General features: G+C 38.2%; 1 protein-coding gene across 2 annotated transcripts in view; it reads left to right on the top strand.

Moving 5' to 3' along the window:
- GPATCH2 (G-patch domain containing 2) overlaps window positions 1–12,144 on the top strand; it is a 173,115-nt gene extending 160,971 nt beyond the window's left edge. For both annotated transcript variants that reach the window (XM_036096168.2, XM_036096167.2), the window contains one exon: window positions 8,315–12,144. In XM_036096168.2, coding sequence (XP_035952061.1) covers window positions 8,315–8,535 — 221 coding nt within the window. In that variant the 3' untranslated portion in view covers window positions 8,536–12,144. The remainder of the gene's footprint in view (window positions 1–8,314) is intronic.
- Window positions 12,145–17,663: the final 5,519 nt, after the last annotated feature.

Raw genomic sequence — 17,663 nt, 5'->3', positions numbered from 1 at the left:
GTTTAAATGTTTTGTTCCCTATACATTACTAAATTCATTGTTACCCACAATTAGTATTTGCTGTTACTGTTTTGCTTTCTATTGAACTGATATCATAGGGAAAATATTCATCATAAGGAGTCAACCTTTTTCCTGTACATTTTATATTATGTAAAGAGATGTCTAGCGAAGTTTAATATCTTGGGATAGATACTGCTCCAGGCTGCATTGTTGTGGACATGCAAGATCTTGGCAAGAGGTTGCTTTATAGCTTTTTGTGACTTTTTGACTTCTTCCTCAGCATTTTCCTGATATTTCAATAATAAAATAATCTCTATGAATATTTAAGGCAATAAAGGCAAGTTGTAAATTATAATAATGGATGAAGATTTTTTAAAGGTGTGTTTTTAATTAAAAGTCATACTGATCATAATCAGGAAATGGTTGGTGTAACCAAGCCACCCTCCCAAGGTGCTGTATCTCTTCAGTGGTCCAAAATTTATTTTATCAATAATTATGTTTTTATTTTGTTTTACCACTGGATCTATATGACCACTGTAGATTATCTTATCCCTTCCAGGATTTTAAAACTGGCAGACTTTTGGGGGAGATTGTTGGTATTAATTTTGAAACCAAACTACATTTGCACCTATAGCAAAAGCCTAAGAAACATATCACCCTCATCCCCTTGATACATGAGTTTGGTGTTTTAGGAGAGTCTTAAACAGCTCTCCGTTACCATTTGGTACGTGGAACACTTAAGGAGAGGGTAAACATCTACCTTAAATAGAAAATAATCATGTTCCTGACAATACAAAAGAGTAAGTAATGAGAAAATACGCAAACTACAGAATACCTGGCTATGCTGAACAAAACATAAAGCAGTCTTTTTAGATACATAGCTGAGACTGAAGGAAAGAAATTGTTCAAGACCAGAAATGGTCCTAAGCAGCCCCCATGCCCATGTCCAATTTTGCCAATCTAGGAAATCCTGAGGTAGGTCGGGGAGCTAAGCTGAGGAGTTGAGTGTAAGGATCCTATCAAGCCAGAACCTCTGGAAAGCTCTATCCTCAGAAGAGGACAGACTAGAAACAAAACTTACCCACAGGCACAGGAAAATAAAGAATCCCATTTCTACTCAAGCTCCAAGTAGAAGAATCTGAAGATGTGTAACCAAGAGCCTACCTTGAGTTTCTAGTTTAAAATTACATCAAGCCAAAAAATTAACATAAAAACCGGTCTTTGAAGCAAATGCAAAGCCCCTTTGGTGGTACATGTCTTAAACCCCAATGACTCTTCATTTCACAAATGAAAACCTACTGAAGGTGATCTCATAAACCAAACTTAAAAAAAAAAAGTTATAAACAAATTTTAAAAATAAAAGGAAATAACTAGAAACAAATAAGACAGGTATGGTAAAGAACAAGGAGAAATTTGAGATTCTTATTTATTATGAAAAAATCTTGAAAATTATAAATTCACTGGATGGGTTAAACAATAGATTCAATATAGCAATATAGCCAGCCAAAATAAAAATAAAAAATAAAAAACAGTGGATTTTAAGAGCAATCTGAAGAGATTACCTAAAAGAAGCGATGAGATAAAATATGGAAGATAGAATGGCTGGAGGACTTCGAGAAGGATGAAGTTCAACATACATCTAATAGAACTTCCAAATGGAGTAGAAAGAATAGGGAGGTACATTATTCGCAGAGCATATTGACTGAATTCATTGAAAATGATAGAATTCTTACAACTGAATAAAAATGTGATTCTTCATATTCAAAAAGTACAAGTCTTTATCAGAAAATAGTAAATATAAATTTAGTCATACCTAGACGCACTGTAATAAAACTTAAGAACACCAAAAAGAAAGAAAAGAACTTAGCAGCCAGGGAGAAAAGATGTAACCTACATAGGAATGAAATTACACCGGTAGCAGACTTAAAAACATCAGTACAGTCCAGAAGATAAGAGATAATATTTTCAAAGTGTGGAGATAAAATAACAATCAACATAGAGTTTTATAACCAGTTAAACTACTTCCCAAGAGTGAGGATGAAATAAAGACAATTTCAGGTAAAGACCAATTATTACTAAGCTTAATACTTCATGTAGAAGAAAATGGAATTCATAAAAAGAATCAAAATCAAGAAGGAATTGTGAGCAAAGAGATTGTTAAACATGTCCATAAAGCTAAAATATTGAATATATAAAGGCTAATAATGACAGTGACAATGCCCATGAAGATGAATGATTTGAATGTATTAAAAGTAAGATGGAGGGGTGCCTGGGTGGCTCAGTCGGTCAAGCATCTGCCTGTGGCTCAGGTCATGATCTCCAGGTCCTGGGATTGAGCCCCATGTCGGGCTCCCTGCTCAGTGTGGAGCCTGCTTCTCCCTCTCCCTCTGCCCCTTCCTCCACCCACCCCCTGCTTGTGCTCTCCCTCTCTCTCAAATAAATAAAATATTCTTTTAAAAAAGTAAGATGGAAGTAAAACTCTGTACGACAATATGGAAATGTGAAGAAATAATTATGCATGTTGATATTTAAAGGTAATCACTAAAACAATAAAAATATAACACATAATTTTCAAGCTGATGTAAGCAAGCAAGAGATGCCAGAAAGGAAGAAACAAAAATGTAGAGAATTCCCCACAAAGATGTAGAGGAATGCAAGGCAAATAGCATTAAATGATACAGGAAAAATAGATCCAGATATACCAATGATCACAATAAATGTAAATGCATCAGTTAAATTCAGGATTATTATAACAGATAAAAAAAAAAACTGTAAATGTTGTTTACAACAAGTACAACTAAAACCTAAATTTTAATTTAAATACCTGTCAGATAAGCTGGATTTACAGCAAGCAAAATGAATCTTTAGGCATTTCAAGAGAGTTGAAACACTCTCTTCAGACAGGCTTGCTATGCTAGGTTAGACTAGTAATTTCTCAGGAGTTTGCAATTTGTGAACTGTGAAATCTCAGTCATTTGGGAGAATGTGGCAAAAGAAATGACATAATAGAAAGTACTGGTGATATAATATTTTAAGGCAAATGTTCAGTCAGTGAATGGGTAACATTTGGACTCAAATGTAAGTCCAGATTCTAACTGGGACACTTTCTAGCTAGTTGACTTTTGGCAGGTGTGTTACTTCTTCAAACCTCAGTGTTATCTGTAAAATGGAACCAATAATACCTATCTTTTAGATTGATAAGGAGGATCAAAAGAAATGGTGAATATGGAAGCATCTGTAACCTGAAGAGCTGCAGACATCATTATATTTTGTTATCCACCTATGTTAGTGTATGTTTGCTGTATTTTGTCCTTATGCAAATTGAGAGAAGTTATTAATACAATTCTGCTATAACCCAATTAATTTTTTTTTAGTTGTTTGAAGCATCATCATCACTAAAATTGTTTATTTGCCATCAATTCTCATGGAAAGTGTGTAGGTTTTTGGAGTAAACTTCACCAAAGTTAGAATCTTGCTTACTCACTGTGTAGCCACGGTCAAATGACATCGTGTCTCCAAGGCCGACTAGAATTCCTTGCTAGCACAATTGTTAGGAGGAATGGATATAATGAATGTCTTATGCCTAGCACGTAAACCATGTGCGTGGTACATAGTAGGCCAACCATAAATGGTCTTGGTTATAATTATTGCAAATAAACATCCCTGTGTGCCTTCAGAACCAACACAATTTTAAGATTTTTTTTAGTTTTCAGAAAACACTCTCTTTGATTTATAATGATTCCATAAGAAATATATTTCTGTATAACCAAACTATCTATTAATAAAAACACTTCTGGGGCGCCTTGGGTGGCTCAGTCAGTTGAGCCTCTGCCTTCCGCTCAGGTCATGATCCCAAGGTCCTGCTCAGTTGGGAATGTGCTTCTCCCTCTCTCTCTGCCCCTCCCCCTACTCGTGCTGTCTCTCACTCTTTCAAATAAATAAATGAAATCTTTAAAGAAAAAAAAAAAAGCACTTCTCCAAACATGTCGATATAGATTACATCTTTCATTCTTTACAAAGTATTCATCACTTTGAAAAAAAAAAAAAAAACACGAAATTAGTTCTACATTAAATTTTTATTATTTAAAAAGTATGTGCCTTGTATTTTAAGCAATGAAGGGTTTGAACTGATTTGATTTAGCAAAATTCACATGAGAAACGTCTACAATATTGCAGATAAAATGCAGAATGGTCTGAATCAGGCTTTTCTATAGTAAGAATGAAATAATTAAAACGTCTGACAAAGAGTAGTAACACCTACCATTTTCTCACATTCTCAAACTGTGCTAAATGCTGTTTCCTTTCTTCACAGTAATCAAAAAACCCATGTCCTTCAATTAGTTATGGAGAACAGAGGGCCATATTGTAACTCGTGATTTTAATAACCAATAATCGTAGTAACAGCCCTGCCCCCCAGCTGGCTAGTACAGTAATAGGGAGAGGGGATGGGAAGAAAGCGCGAGAGCAGTACCGCAAGTGCTCAGATGCGTTGTGAATACAGGGGAGGGACTGAAGCAGGGTGCACTAGCTGCCATATAGGAAGCAGCATGTGTCCCCTCCCCTTCCACTGGCTGTTTATCCAACATCAATACAACACTTTAGGAGCCAAATTACTAAACAAGCTGCCAATTAGGCTTGCAGTCAGCTGGACAGATTAGCAGCTAAGAGAGGCCGATACAAGAGTTTCATCTCTTGAGCCAATTACGCAAGTGAATTACCATCCACAATACTCCCTGGAAGATTGGAGGGGAAAGGACCGACTCAGCTGTCATAGATAGGCTAGAGCCCGCATAACGGGGGCTGGGAACGGGAGCCCGGGAGGGCTAGCAGCCTAGGTATTGCTAAAACTGCCCGAGCAGGAGGAGAGCCTTCCAGGAAAGGACTTAAAAGATTTAGCACTGCCAGGAGCAAAAGGAAAGGAAATGATGGTTGTAGGATGCTGTGTGGAGACTGAATTGTTCCGCTCCCTAGTCTTAATCTCATGAAAAGGATGAGAGACCAACAGTAGATCTCACTCCAGAATCACTGTCCATGAAAAATGAACTAACTGTTAGCTTGTCTCTAAGATTGCATAGAAAAGCTTTTTTTTCTTCTTCTTTTCAGGAATCCATGTTTCTATGTGGAAGGATTTAGCATTTGAGAAATTAAATGTTCTTTTTTTTATTGTTTTACTTGAAAGTACAAGATAATGCTTTATCTTATTTTATTTTCATTAAGAAGAGAGATAAAAGCAGCATCTAAAAAACAGAGAGAGTGGGTTCTTTTCCATCTAGATAAAAAACACAAGTATAGGAGGATTCATGTGGCCACTCCTGGGACCACTGTGCTTAAAATATCAACATTTTTAAATGATGATACTCAATTACCATTTGCTGTTCACTTTAGAACTGAGACATGACCACAATTTAGCCATTTTTGAAGAGGTGTATTAAATTGGCCTCATATTTTTTCTTAAATGTTAAACAAATTTTAAACCTGAACTTTACAAGCTCTTGTATTCAAAATACGATTAAACAGATGTGTAGCCCAGAACACCATTAGACCTCTGATGCGTTTTGAGCTTATAGATGGAATTAAACTAATTTGTGGCAATCACTTAAAAATCAAGGATGTGGGACAGGATCCTAGTGCAGTGGTTCAACCTGATATACCTGATCAGCGGCAGTTCAGAAAATATTAGGTATCTTGGAGGTCTGTCTTGATTGCCACCATAATCATAATTTCAAAATAAAACTCTTAATGGCTCTTTTTGTTGTTATATTAGGGAAGAGTTTGACAAAAGGCTTTTCTTTAGTTGTGCGTGTGTGTGTGTGTGTGTGTGTAACTAAGAGGTCCATTTTTTACATTTTATATATATGTGTGTGTGCATATGTGCACAGAGATTTTATATGTATATATAATGAATTATGAATTTTTTTATATACCAGTCATTGCCATTCAAGCTGTTCGCAACTAAAAGGTTTTTTTCCGTTACACATTAAGATACTTGTTTCAGTGAGCTAAGACCCAATTTGACAAATCCAAAACCAACTCATTGTGGTAACCTGGTTCTTATTTATTCCCTGTTACTAATTCAGCAAATGGCAATAATGTATTCCATTCTCAGTCCTACAACATACTGAAGATTGAGACTACCACAATGTCCAATAAAGGGCTTTGAAAATCAATTGATTATAGTAAATGAATGTCCATTATTAAAACTTATGTCTAGCACTTTACAGTTTCTTTCTTCTACAACTCAGAATCATGGGGAACAATCCACTTGCTCTTCCCCAGAATGCCAGATACAAAGTACCACATAAACTGTTGGTTCAACCCTGCTATTTCGTTTATTATGAATTTTTTTTACCATGAAATACATATCCCAAAGAACACATGGAAATGCAGAGGGACCGTTTAAAGAACAAAATAATACACTGGCCATTTCTGTAACCACAGAGGGCCAAGAAATAGAACTTTATACTCTGCAATCCCATAGGTAATACTTTTGTTATTGTTATTGGTGCTTGAGGATCCATCTTAAACATAATCTTAGAGAAGGAGAAGGACAGAGAGTCCCAACCTTCTTGGGGCCGGGGGGTAAAGATGGAGTAGAAGGTGCCCTCATAATCCCCAGTCAGGGAGGAAAACTTGATGATGTTGGAAAAGGGGTAGAGGGGGCTTGTGGGTCAGTGCCAAAGAGAGTAGTGAGTGATCTTGTCAACAGCTCCCCATTTCAACCCTCAGACTGTCCAGGAAGACAGCCGCCCACATTTCAGAGCAGAAATATGCTGGACCCAGGGCTGAGCTGGTATATATGCCAGAGACATCCTCAGATCTTTGAAAAGTGAGACGATCTTTAGCCCTGAAGGACTAGGGAGGGAATGGTGGTCAAACACTGCATCCCTGTAAGTTTGCCACCTCAGAGTTTACAACAGACTTCTTGGAAAGCCTGATAGAGGAGATGGGGCTAAATATGTTCTCACTAAAACAAGGATTGTTTTAAGATGCCCTCATCCCCTTTCCCACACCATCTCCAGTATTAGTTTGATAATCACTTCCTTCTTCTGCAAAGGGAGTAACCACAAGACATGCTCTGGTAGTTGAGAGTTCTGATTGCTTTTAACTGGTTATCTCTAGATTTGCTAGATTCCCCTTTCATACACCACAGTCTCTCAGCTGCTGCTACAGGACGAACAGACATGGACCCCTCGGAGCGCCAGCCTGCTCCGCAGCAGGTGCACACAGACCAAGGCCAAATGCGCAGCTGAAGGTGGGAGCCCAGGTTCTTGTGATTCCTTGACATTTACATCTGTTAATTTCTCAGTCCTTTGACTTTAGATGTTTACTACTTCTGCACTTTCCCCTAGAATCAAATGTATAGTTTATAAGCTCAACTGTTTCCATAAGAGCCTCCAAGAAAATTTAAAGTCAATCTTTGAAAATGCCATCAAATAGAAAATGCTTAAAATAGGTACATCTCTCAGTCGTCTTTGCTAAGAACATAGGGAAAACAAGAACTATTTCTAAATCTCATGATAAGCACTGCCCAATCTCCTTTTCCTAAATAAGGAATGAAGGTAGGTAGGAGATGAGGGACAGAGGGGAAAGGGAAGAATTATTTTATATATAGCACTATCTGTAACTTGAATATTCTTTTCCTCTATTTTTTCCCTTCTTGCCTGCTTCTGTAGTGATCAAAAACATAGACATAGAAGAAGGAGGAAGAAAGGAATTATAGTCCAAATCATAAATAACAAGAAGAGGATTAGAACAATGTAAACAATTCCTAGGAATTAGGGATGCCAACAGTTGTGCTTTTTGTTTGGTTTGGTTTTAGTTTTGGTTTTATTGAATGTCAAGGCCCCAGGCAAATATAAGATACTATGGTGGTGAGTTGGTGATTTTCAGAATTACCATTGAGGCTAATGCAGGAATGAAAATAAATCTCTTTGTATTTTATCAATTTACTGAGGCTACATTGCATACACGATCTCAACTGATTCTTGACACTTTCTGTGAGGTGGACAGTGGACATTGTTCCACCTGCTTTACAGACGAGGAAACAAAAGCCCCAGGAAGTTGAATAATCAGCTACTAAGCAGTAGAGCTGAAACTCTAAACGAGATCTCTCTTCCATTGATCCCTCTATCCCTACAAGCTCCTCATCCCAAGATGAATAAACAGGCCTCCTCACCCCTACCACCCCTCCACCTGTGTTGAAAGAAAAACATAGGAGAATATGATTTTCTTAGCTTGAGAGGATCTTCACCTACGTCTGTACTAATATGTTTTGGGGGGTTGTTGTGTTTTTTCTGCCATTTTGTAATTTCAGGATTTGTAGGGGAAAACGCCCAACCGATCCTCGAAAACAACATTGGAAACCGAATGCTCCAGAACATGGGCTGGACACCTGGGTCAGGCCTTGGACGAGATGGCAAGGGGATCGCTGAGCCCATTCAAGCCATGCAGAGGCCAAAAGGATTAGGTCTTGGATTTCCTCTACCAAAAAGCACCCCTGCAACTGCCACTCCCAATTCAGGAAAATCCGCCTGAGGAGAAAAGCAAAGAAGAAATGTTTTACAATTTTTAGTCATGATATATATCCCATTGTCCTAAAATTACAACATAGCTTCTGTTTTTGAAGCAGAAATCTACATTGCCTCAAACTCATCACTCTAGCGCCCTTACTGCATTCAGTCCTGCCACAGGGAGAGAGATGGGGTTCCATCACAATTCCTGGTGCTAAAGTGAAAACCTTCACCTTTTAAAATTTGCAGCAATTTTCAGCTATTTCTAGGTATAAAGAACAGCTCTCCTATTTATTTTGATCTCATAGGTCAGTCATTTCTAGCTTGATTCGTTCATGTGTGTGTGCAATGCCCAGGCAAATATGAGCACACCCACAGTTTCTCAAATGGGATAGGCCAGAGAGGATGGTGTTTCCTATCATCCCTAGAACTTGAAAGACCTATCATCACATCAGTCCTAAGCAAATCTTTGTGTGAAAACCTTGCCAATTTCACGCTCCCCAAATTTGGCTCTTTTGTGAGGATTCTGTAACAGGATGGTACCAATTAATCTCTCCTTGGACAGTGTAGTATAAAGTTCACAGTTGACAACAACTAATGTTTCCCTCTGACATTTTGACCAAAATAAACCTCATCATTGTCACCAGAGTGCCCGCAACATTACCTTAATGCAGATTTTACAAATTTTACCTCATCTAGAACATAATTATTGAAAGAAAAATGTATTTTTTAAATTCACCATGACTGAACTGTAAATTCTATTAATCTAGACTGACTGCTACCTCTCTCTTCCCAAAGGTTATTTTTTTAAGATCAGCGCAACTGTGGTAAACTAATTTTCCAATTTTAACCATTGGAGTAACTTACTAGAATTATCGAATCAATTTGTTTGAAAATTTAAATGGCTCTCCCAAGAATTCAGATTTCTGGCAGTGATCCAGCCCATTTATAAGGTGAACAAGAAAATGAATGGTAATGATTTGCCCTTTCTAACATCTAAGTAGTTACTTTAAAACCAAGCAAAACAAGTCATTTTTATTATGTGCCTCCTATTGTTATTTTTGAATCATCTATGAGCTTCATAATGCCAGAGATTCTAAATTGCTCTTAGCTTAGAAGATGTTGATCTTCATTATTAAAGACTGATAATATATTTAGAATGGCTTTTATTGGTTGAGTAAAGGTCAAGATAACACATGTGGATCACCTTTCTAATGGAGTTTTTTAAGGCTTTTTTTTTTTTTAAGAGCAGTTTTAGGTTCACAGAAAAATTAAGAAGGTACAGAGATTTCTCATATACCCTCTGCCCCCAAACATGCACAGCCTCCCCCATTATCAGCATCCCCCACTAGAATGGGACATTTGTCACAATCGATAAGCCTACATTGACACGTCATAATCATCCAAAGTCCACAGCTTACATTGCAGTTCACTCTGGTCTTGTACATTCCGTAGGTTTGGATAAATATATAATGGCATGGATCCACCATTATAGTATCACACAGAGCAGTTTCACTGCCCTGAAAATCCTTGATGCTCCGTTGTAGTAGGTTTTAGAAAATTTTGCAAATGTTTTTTAAAGGAGGGAGAGGAGGTTTGTGCATATAGTAGACCTTTCCTAGGTGGTCTCCTAACTGCCAGCTGGGGAGAAAGAAGTCATCCTGCCATTGGAGAGCCTCTATGGTTTGCCAAATGTACACATTTCTTTTAAGAATTATCTTCTTTCCTAGGGGTATTGTGGTAAGAGGACAGGTTGGTTAAGGGATTATAGACTACCAGGTAAATTGCTCTTTGAGGCATTCTTATTGGATAGAGTAACCCTGTTGTATCATTATTTGTATAAGTTTGTTTCTTTGAAATTTGCCATTTTTTTAAAAAATGCTTTTTGTTAAATACTCATTCTAGCTATGTAAGCAGGAAAGCTGGAGGAAATCATCTATATACCAGGTTGAAACTTCTTTATGATAGTGTAGAGTGCTCTAGGATCTATCCAAAAGATTTTATTTTTAAATCCATTGCCTGAAAATCTTCTAAAACTCTAGAATTTTGAAAAGCCAAATTTGGAGCCACTGATCACACACAGTGAGGTTATCGTGAGACTGGTCCCAAACTCCTGAGGACTTGGCTGGCTGTTCTTTTTCACTCTGCGATGTTCCAACCCACATAGTGAGGAAGAGCAGAACATACACCAACTGGCATGGGGAAACTCTTTCATTAAATATTACAGTCTTAATGAACATTTTGTATTGTTTCCCTTCTAGAAAGGTACTAGTCCTCTGAAGCAGCCCCTCAGAGATGCTCACTTAGCTTGGGTGTTGTTCTCAAACACTCCCTCCAAAGTAGTTCATGTTTACATTATCAGGAAGCAAAAGAAAGGTCCAATTCTTGACGTCTAGAGCCCTCTATGTGGCTCTCAGAGGACTTAAAATATTTTTTATGTTATAGAAGTATTTAACTATACGGACTATATGAATCAATACTCCAAGTAGAGAAGTGACAACATCCTAAGCTTCCCCCACCCCACTATTAGCACACAAACATACGTCAGAAGCACATACATCCCTTCCCCATTCAGTCCTTAAGAAAAATCAGTGCAGACCTGATGTTCTATTTGTACCCAAACTTAATTGGAGAAATAAACACAATTAAAATACTGAATGTTTAATGTAAATCAAATATCTTTTAAGATATAAAGCCCACTAATTTGTGTTTCACATATAGTTCTAGTTAATTTTTACCTGCTTGTTACTATGCACATAGAACCCAAAGCATCCAAAGGAATTCATGATTTAGAATGCACATTCATGTCTTCTGGAAAAGGTGGTAAGATTTTTCTCTACTCCTTTGAGAAGCCACTTTTCTACAGTATCTAAAGCCCCACGTCAAATTAATCAGTCATGCTAAAAACTTTAGAGAATACATAGGTCTCTTCCTTTACTGTCTGAATTATCTATCTGTAGATGTAGCCGAGAGAGGCTGAACATGACTACCTTAGCAGCTCAACTTTTTTTCTTTGTGTAAGTTGTTACACTTGATACTGATGAGACTGTGTGTTCAGGTCATTTCCTTCCTTCCTTCCTTCCCCCAAATGTAATTTTTAAGGCTACGTTCCCCTCAAATTTGTTTGCTTTCATTTTTCAGTTATGATACCCCTTTAAAAGAAAATGCATAAGTAACTAAAACTTACCAATCAAATGTCTCAACATTTGAATACATAGATTTTATAACTCATAACCGTGGTTATCAAACAGAAGTTATGGTAGGGTTAAAGATATGCACAATGTATACATTTAGGTGTGTTTACAGGGCACATATGTGTGCAATAAACAGACATGATTGTAAAATACTGCATTTTATTAATATGTGTATTTTAACATTGTGAATTGATATTCTTGTAATGAATTGAACTGACAGTTGCTTCTCTTCAACACATTTTCATCTTGAGCCGCTGTTTCGTGAAAGAGCAAACCATTTCTTCCTGTATTTTGTCTTTCTAAAAACAAAAAGTGATCTAAATTAGTACTATAAAATGAAGTTGGCTAGCAAAGACTATTTTGGATTTTTTTTTTTCCCCTTCTGGTAGAAAGTTATATTAATAGTACAACAAAGAATAAAACAAGGTTTAAAAATGTCATTTATAAGCAGTCAGTCTTTGTGCTTTAAATGTTTACCTCTTAAAGTAATAAAAAAAAAGTTGAAAATACTCTTAAAAAAATTTTAATTACTACCCTTTGACAATTAAGATCTAACAGTTAAACTCATTGTTCGTTTTTAAGCCCTGGAAAATTTAAATATTTCCAAAAAATTTTAGAGAAAAAAAAATTGGTGAACATATTTGACACACACATTTATTCACAGCTGACTGTGACCTGCTACATTTTCGTCGTGTGTTTATTTTCTCTGAAGTTGGGCTAGACTGTTTGAAGGCCTCCTTCCACTCACACATTCTCTGATTCTCAAGTAGCAAGTACACGTTCTGTCTCTGGTGGCTTGAAATATCAATGAGAATCATGTATGTTCCAGTCACTCCATTTCCTCCTGGAACATTGTACCTTTCATAAACATACTTGGATATTTTAAATATTCTGTGATACTAAAGTGTTGAGTTTTGTTTGCTGTAAGAAGCATCTTACAATGTTGATAAAATTTTATCTTCTGTCCCCAAAAAACTAGAGTTGTTAGAGGAGGTAGATTATTTTTTTTATCCAGTAGGTATTAAATACTCATTTATTTAACAGGCTTGCAGTAATATATACTCAACTGACAAGTGGACCATGAAGGCTCCTTCTGCTGGGTTCCTACTAAGCAAAGACTCATTACTTTACACACCTGACATTTTAAGTAGATCCAGATTTGTCTCTAGTGAGCCAGTGCCATTAACTGCCAGGAGTATGATCTACTATCGCCACTTTTAGTTTTATCTGTACATTAGAGTTGTCTTCTGTCTTTGAATTGTCAGACAGTTTAAATCATTCCCAGATTCACAGACCTCACTCCTGTTTCGTTATCAGAATGTCTTATGTTTACCCCTTAATCTTTCAAGGATGAAGTAGGGTAACAATTGAAGGCGATTTTTGTACTTGTTTAGGTTTTGTTTTCTGTTTTTTGTTTTTTGTTTTTTGTTTTTTTTTTGAGGTTTAAATTTTCAAAATAAATCACTAGAATTTTAAATGTGTGTATGATACTTGATTTTTCAGGTATAAGACAGTAGAGACAAGACTGTATTATGATAGTATCCCAGATAAAAAGACAACCTTCCACAACTATTTTTTACCTATTTTTCATCTTCCTGTTAAATTTCTAAGAAATGTTTATTCTTCCTGAAGGCAGCATTCTTTAATTAAAGCAGAGAAGGTGAGAACTAGTATGCTAACTCAACATAAAATAACGCTTCCTAAAATAGCAATTTCCTGCATCCCTTATGGAGGTGAATTTCTTCAAATTTCATAATTCTCATGTGCAAACGAGTTTGGGGTGAGGGTGAGAATTAGGGTCTCTCCGACGGCCATGTGGCGAATCTGGAATTCTAAAGTTCTTTGTGGATGGCTGTAACTCATTATGGAAACGATAGGTCATCCACAGTGCATGTACCAAGTATGAAACGCACAAATAATCTTTTACGTGGATGTGAAGCCCTTGGGAGCACACGTTAAGGGTGTGAAATTTGAAGCGCAAAACCACAGTATTTCTAACACAAGGGCTATGGTGTCTAGGCTCTCGGCAGTCAGTACAGCGGTCCATAATTCGTAAGGCTTCTTTCTTGACCCTCCCACGACTTTATGTGCCTTTCCTGTTCTCCCGCGACTTCAGACTCCTTTCCACACATCCTAGTCTACTTCACCTATTTTAATATCACAGGACAGCCTTCCAAAATGAGGAAACAGTCGCCAAGCACACGGGAAACCAGCATGTTTTGACTCCTACGCCATTGTATTTCCCCATTAGGTCCCTTAACAACTCAGCTAGAAAGAAGCGGCAGATTTTTTTCCCCCACTCAGTGAGTAATTGTCTGCACTACAGTGACAGATGTGCAATATAGCAGCTTCTTCAGGAAAAAATTAACAGTTTGTCCAGCATGTCAGCTCGCTCTTTTTAGTGCTTGGGAGGTCTTGGCCCCATTATGGATGATTTAGAAATTGAGGCAAGCAAAGACCAGCTGCCTTTGCTGAAAGCCTTCGTCGGTCTCCCTCATCTGCATTCCAAGACTCACTTACATCCAGAAATTGGTGGAGCCCCTCTGGCCGCAAGATGAGTATGGGCTGACAATGCTTTGATTTGTTGAGAGAGAGAATAAATGGGTTTTTCAGAAGATGAGGAAATATCACCATTACTGGCCAATTTGCAGCATTTTATCTGTTCTTCAAACATGTCACTTTTGTTATTGTTGCATGGTAATTACATAGTGAAATGGAAAGAAAACAAATTCTGGTTACGTATTCAGATGGATTGCAAAATCATATAATCCTGATAAATGCCCATTTATGATACACACGGATGAAAGGTTCATTTTAATTTTGAATGGCTAACTCAGCCATAAATGGGATATAGGATTAAATCCCAGAGAATCTGATTACATAAAAGCAAATAGTCTTTCCCTTCACTTCTTCAGATCCAGGAAACTCAAGGGGGGACCATAAAGCATTCTCGCAAACACGATTTTCCTGAGACAATACAAAAAGTGAATTCAGGATTGCGTTTTGAAAAGAACGAGAACTTTCAGTGAAACCAGGGCGGTATCTCGTTGTGAGGATCGTCAGTCCTGAAGCCTGCTCAAGAAGCAAGTTGGGCCTTTGCCGAAGTATTTCCAGCCCTGCGTTTTCAAGCTCAGGTTCCTGCTCACTTCTGCTGTCTGACTAAACATTTGGATCCTAGAAATCAAATGCTTTTCTTATGTCCCTTTTCTAGGAGTATTTCTCCCCCATTCCCAGGACCCATTGATGTAAATAAATGTTGCCAATGGAAGTCTAGCTGAACATACAGATAATGCAAAGCGAGGAAACGTAAAGGAACAAGGGGGGCCAGCACCCCAGGATTGCTACTTAAAGTGTTGGTGTGTAAAGTAATGAGTCTTTGTTTAGTGGCAACCCAGCAGAAGGAGTGTCCACTTGTCAGATGAATAGATATTACTATAAACCCATTAAATGAGTATCTAATATCTATTGGCTCCCAAGTTTGCTGTGAAAGGGAAGGAAGAGGCGTACCAGCTCTTAACTGCCTTGGTCCGGGGGACACACTTGTCACTTCTGTTCAGAATCCATCAGCCAGAACTTGTCACATGGACCCAGCTGGATTTCAGGGAAGCTGCAGAAACTAGGCGAGCACATGGATATTTGTGAGCACTATTTCCGCCACATAATCTTAATAGGACATGTCCACATTATTAAATAGCAGAGTAGTATCTGCCATATTTTACTGAATCTAAGATGCCATCAATTCGAAGATGTACCTTAATTTTATGGACCGTTAAAGAAGAAAGCAAAACACTGACCCACTGCGACCCACCACCCATAGCAAGATGCATCCGACCTCAGAAATACTGAACTGTGAAAATATGACAAAACATGTTCATAAGTACCAAGTGAATGGTGCCGAGAAACAATGCTAAGGAATGTCAGGGAAGGCCACATGGATGGTGGGATTAGATGAGCTCCTTGAAGAAAGGTAGGGTTTAACTAGAAACAAGGAAGGCTCATTTTTACTGGTAACTGCTGCTGTGTGTAATGTAAGGTAGAGGCATGATTCCAGGCTGGATTCCGGGCCCAGCCCTAGTGTCTTCTGTATGATTTGAGGCTAATGCATGAGTTTCGGGCTTCTTTGCTCAAGTTTGAAATAATTACAACAACCTCATTTAGTTATGAGGATTAAATGTAATAATGCACATAAAATACCCTAGTACAGTGTCTGCCACATAGAAGGTGCTTTGAATTTGGGACATTTTTCTGTTTCTGATGAAGTGATAAATTGGGGTTTTTTGTTTACGCTTCTCATTGGGGAGAGAAGGTTGGAGAGAAGTATTAAGACATTTTGACTTTGGGGGCGCCTGGGTGGCTCAGTTGTTAAGCGTCTGCCTTCGGCTCAGGTCATGATCCCAGGGTCCTGGGATCTAGCCCCGCATCGGGCTCCCTGCTCAGTGGGAAGCCTGCTTCTCCCTCTCCCACTCCCCCTGCTTGTGTTCCCTCTCTCGCTGTGTCTCTCTGTCAAATAAATAAATAAAATCTTTAAAAAAAAAAAAAAAAGACATTTTGACTTGGCTAGCAGTTCCCAAGAAAGACATTAATAATCCACAATCATCCTGATTTCATAGGCATGGATGACATACCCTTAATAAAAAACTTCTGCCATGACTCCAAATATTAGCTTTTTTAAAAAATCCATTCAGGGTACCTGGGTGTCTCAGTCAAACGGCAGACTCTTAATTTTGGCTCAGATCATGAGATCGAGCCCCACATCGGTCTCCTCGCTGAGTGTGGAGTCTGTTTGAAATCCTCTCTCTCCCTCTCCCTCTACCCCTCCCCACCTCGCCACACTCTCTCTCTCTCTCAAAAAAATAAATAAAAATTTATTCAACTAAACCTATAAATGATAAAAATACAGAATTCAATCACCTGCACTCAATAATTTCTTACTAGCTGACCTAAAATCATTCAGGAACCACTGACCATGCCTACCAAAGCCTTTGGAACCTACCATGGCTCTCGTTTATGCTACTTGTCTCACAGAACTGGGGGGCACAGAGCCCACTGAGGTTGTCGTATGCCCAGGACTCTAATACGAACTAATGCTTTGACAAGTCCCTCAGATAGGTTGCTTGCTTAAGATGCTTAGTTGAAATTCTGTCTTTTCACAGGAATTTTTTGAGAATACATTCTAGAACAGGGCTTACCAAACTCTAGAGTAGGTAAGAATCACCAGGGAGCACTTAAAACATTGAGGCTGTCCAATGGCACTCTCAAAAAGGCATCTGAACATAAGAATACAGTTGAGAAAGACTGTCTTGGAAGAACCAGATTGGGTCATTCCCCAAACCTTTGCTACATCGAACCCCAGTCTCCTGCAATGGACCCTCCTGGGTCATCTGCCCCAGCTCTCCCTTTCTGGGAACTATCCTCAACACCACCACCACCACCCTCCCACCCTTTCCCAGAGGCAATTCCCAGGAATTGAAAATTGGGAGATTTTATTCTGCCCTTGCTGTGAATGATCTCTTGAGTGGAGAAGCAAGGAACAGGGAAACAGAGAAAGGCAGTATGTTAATGAGTTAAAGCATGGAGCAGAGTATTAGAGAATGAAGATGAGAACAAATACACTGGGTCTCTCCCACAGCCCTGGAGCCTGGTGAAAGGTTGCTAGATGTCCTCTTCAAAAACGACCAGAGGTCCGTGACAGGGAAGGTGGAGAGAAATTTTTCGTGGGAGAATGTAACCTCTCTCCACAGGACTGGCCTTTTGCATTATTGGGCAAAATACCATGTGGGCCTAAACATCTTATTAGCAAACAGATAAATCAGAGGGTGAAACGTTCGCATTACACAAAGATTTTTCATGTTGTAAAAGAGCACAGGGTCCCTTTAGGTAACATTTTCTCAAGTGCTTATTTACAGATCATTAAATACTTAACAGAGGGCAAAAGTAAAAGCTGAAGTGCTTAAGCCAG

Source organism: Halichoerus grypus, chromosome 7, assembly GCF_964656455.1.
Source record: "Halichoerus grypus chromosome 7, mHalGry1.hap1.1, whole genome shotgun sequence".
Classification (NCBI taxonomy): Eukaryota; Metazoa; Chordata; class Mammalia; order Carnivora; family Phocidae; genus Halichoerus; species Halichoerus grypus.
Note: the sequence above shows the minus strand (reverse complement) of the source record. Positions and strands in the feature narration are given on the sequence as shown.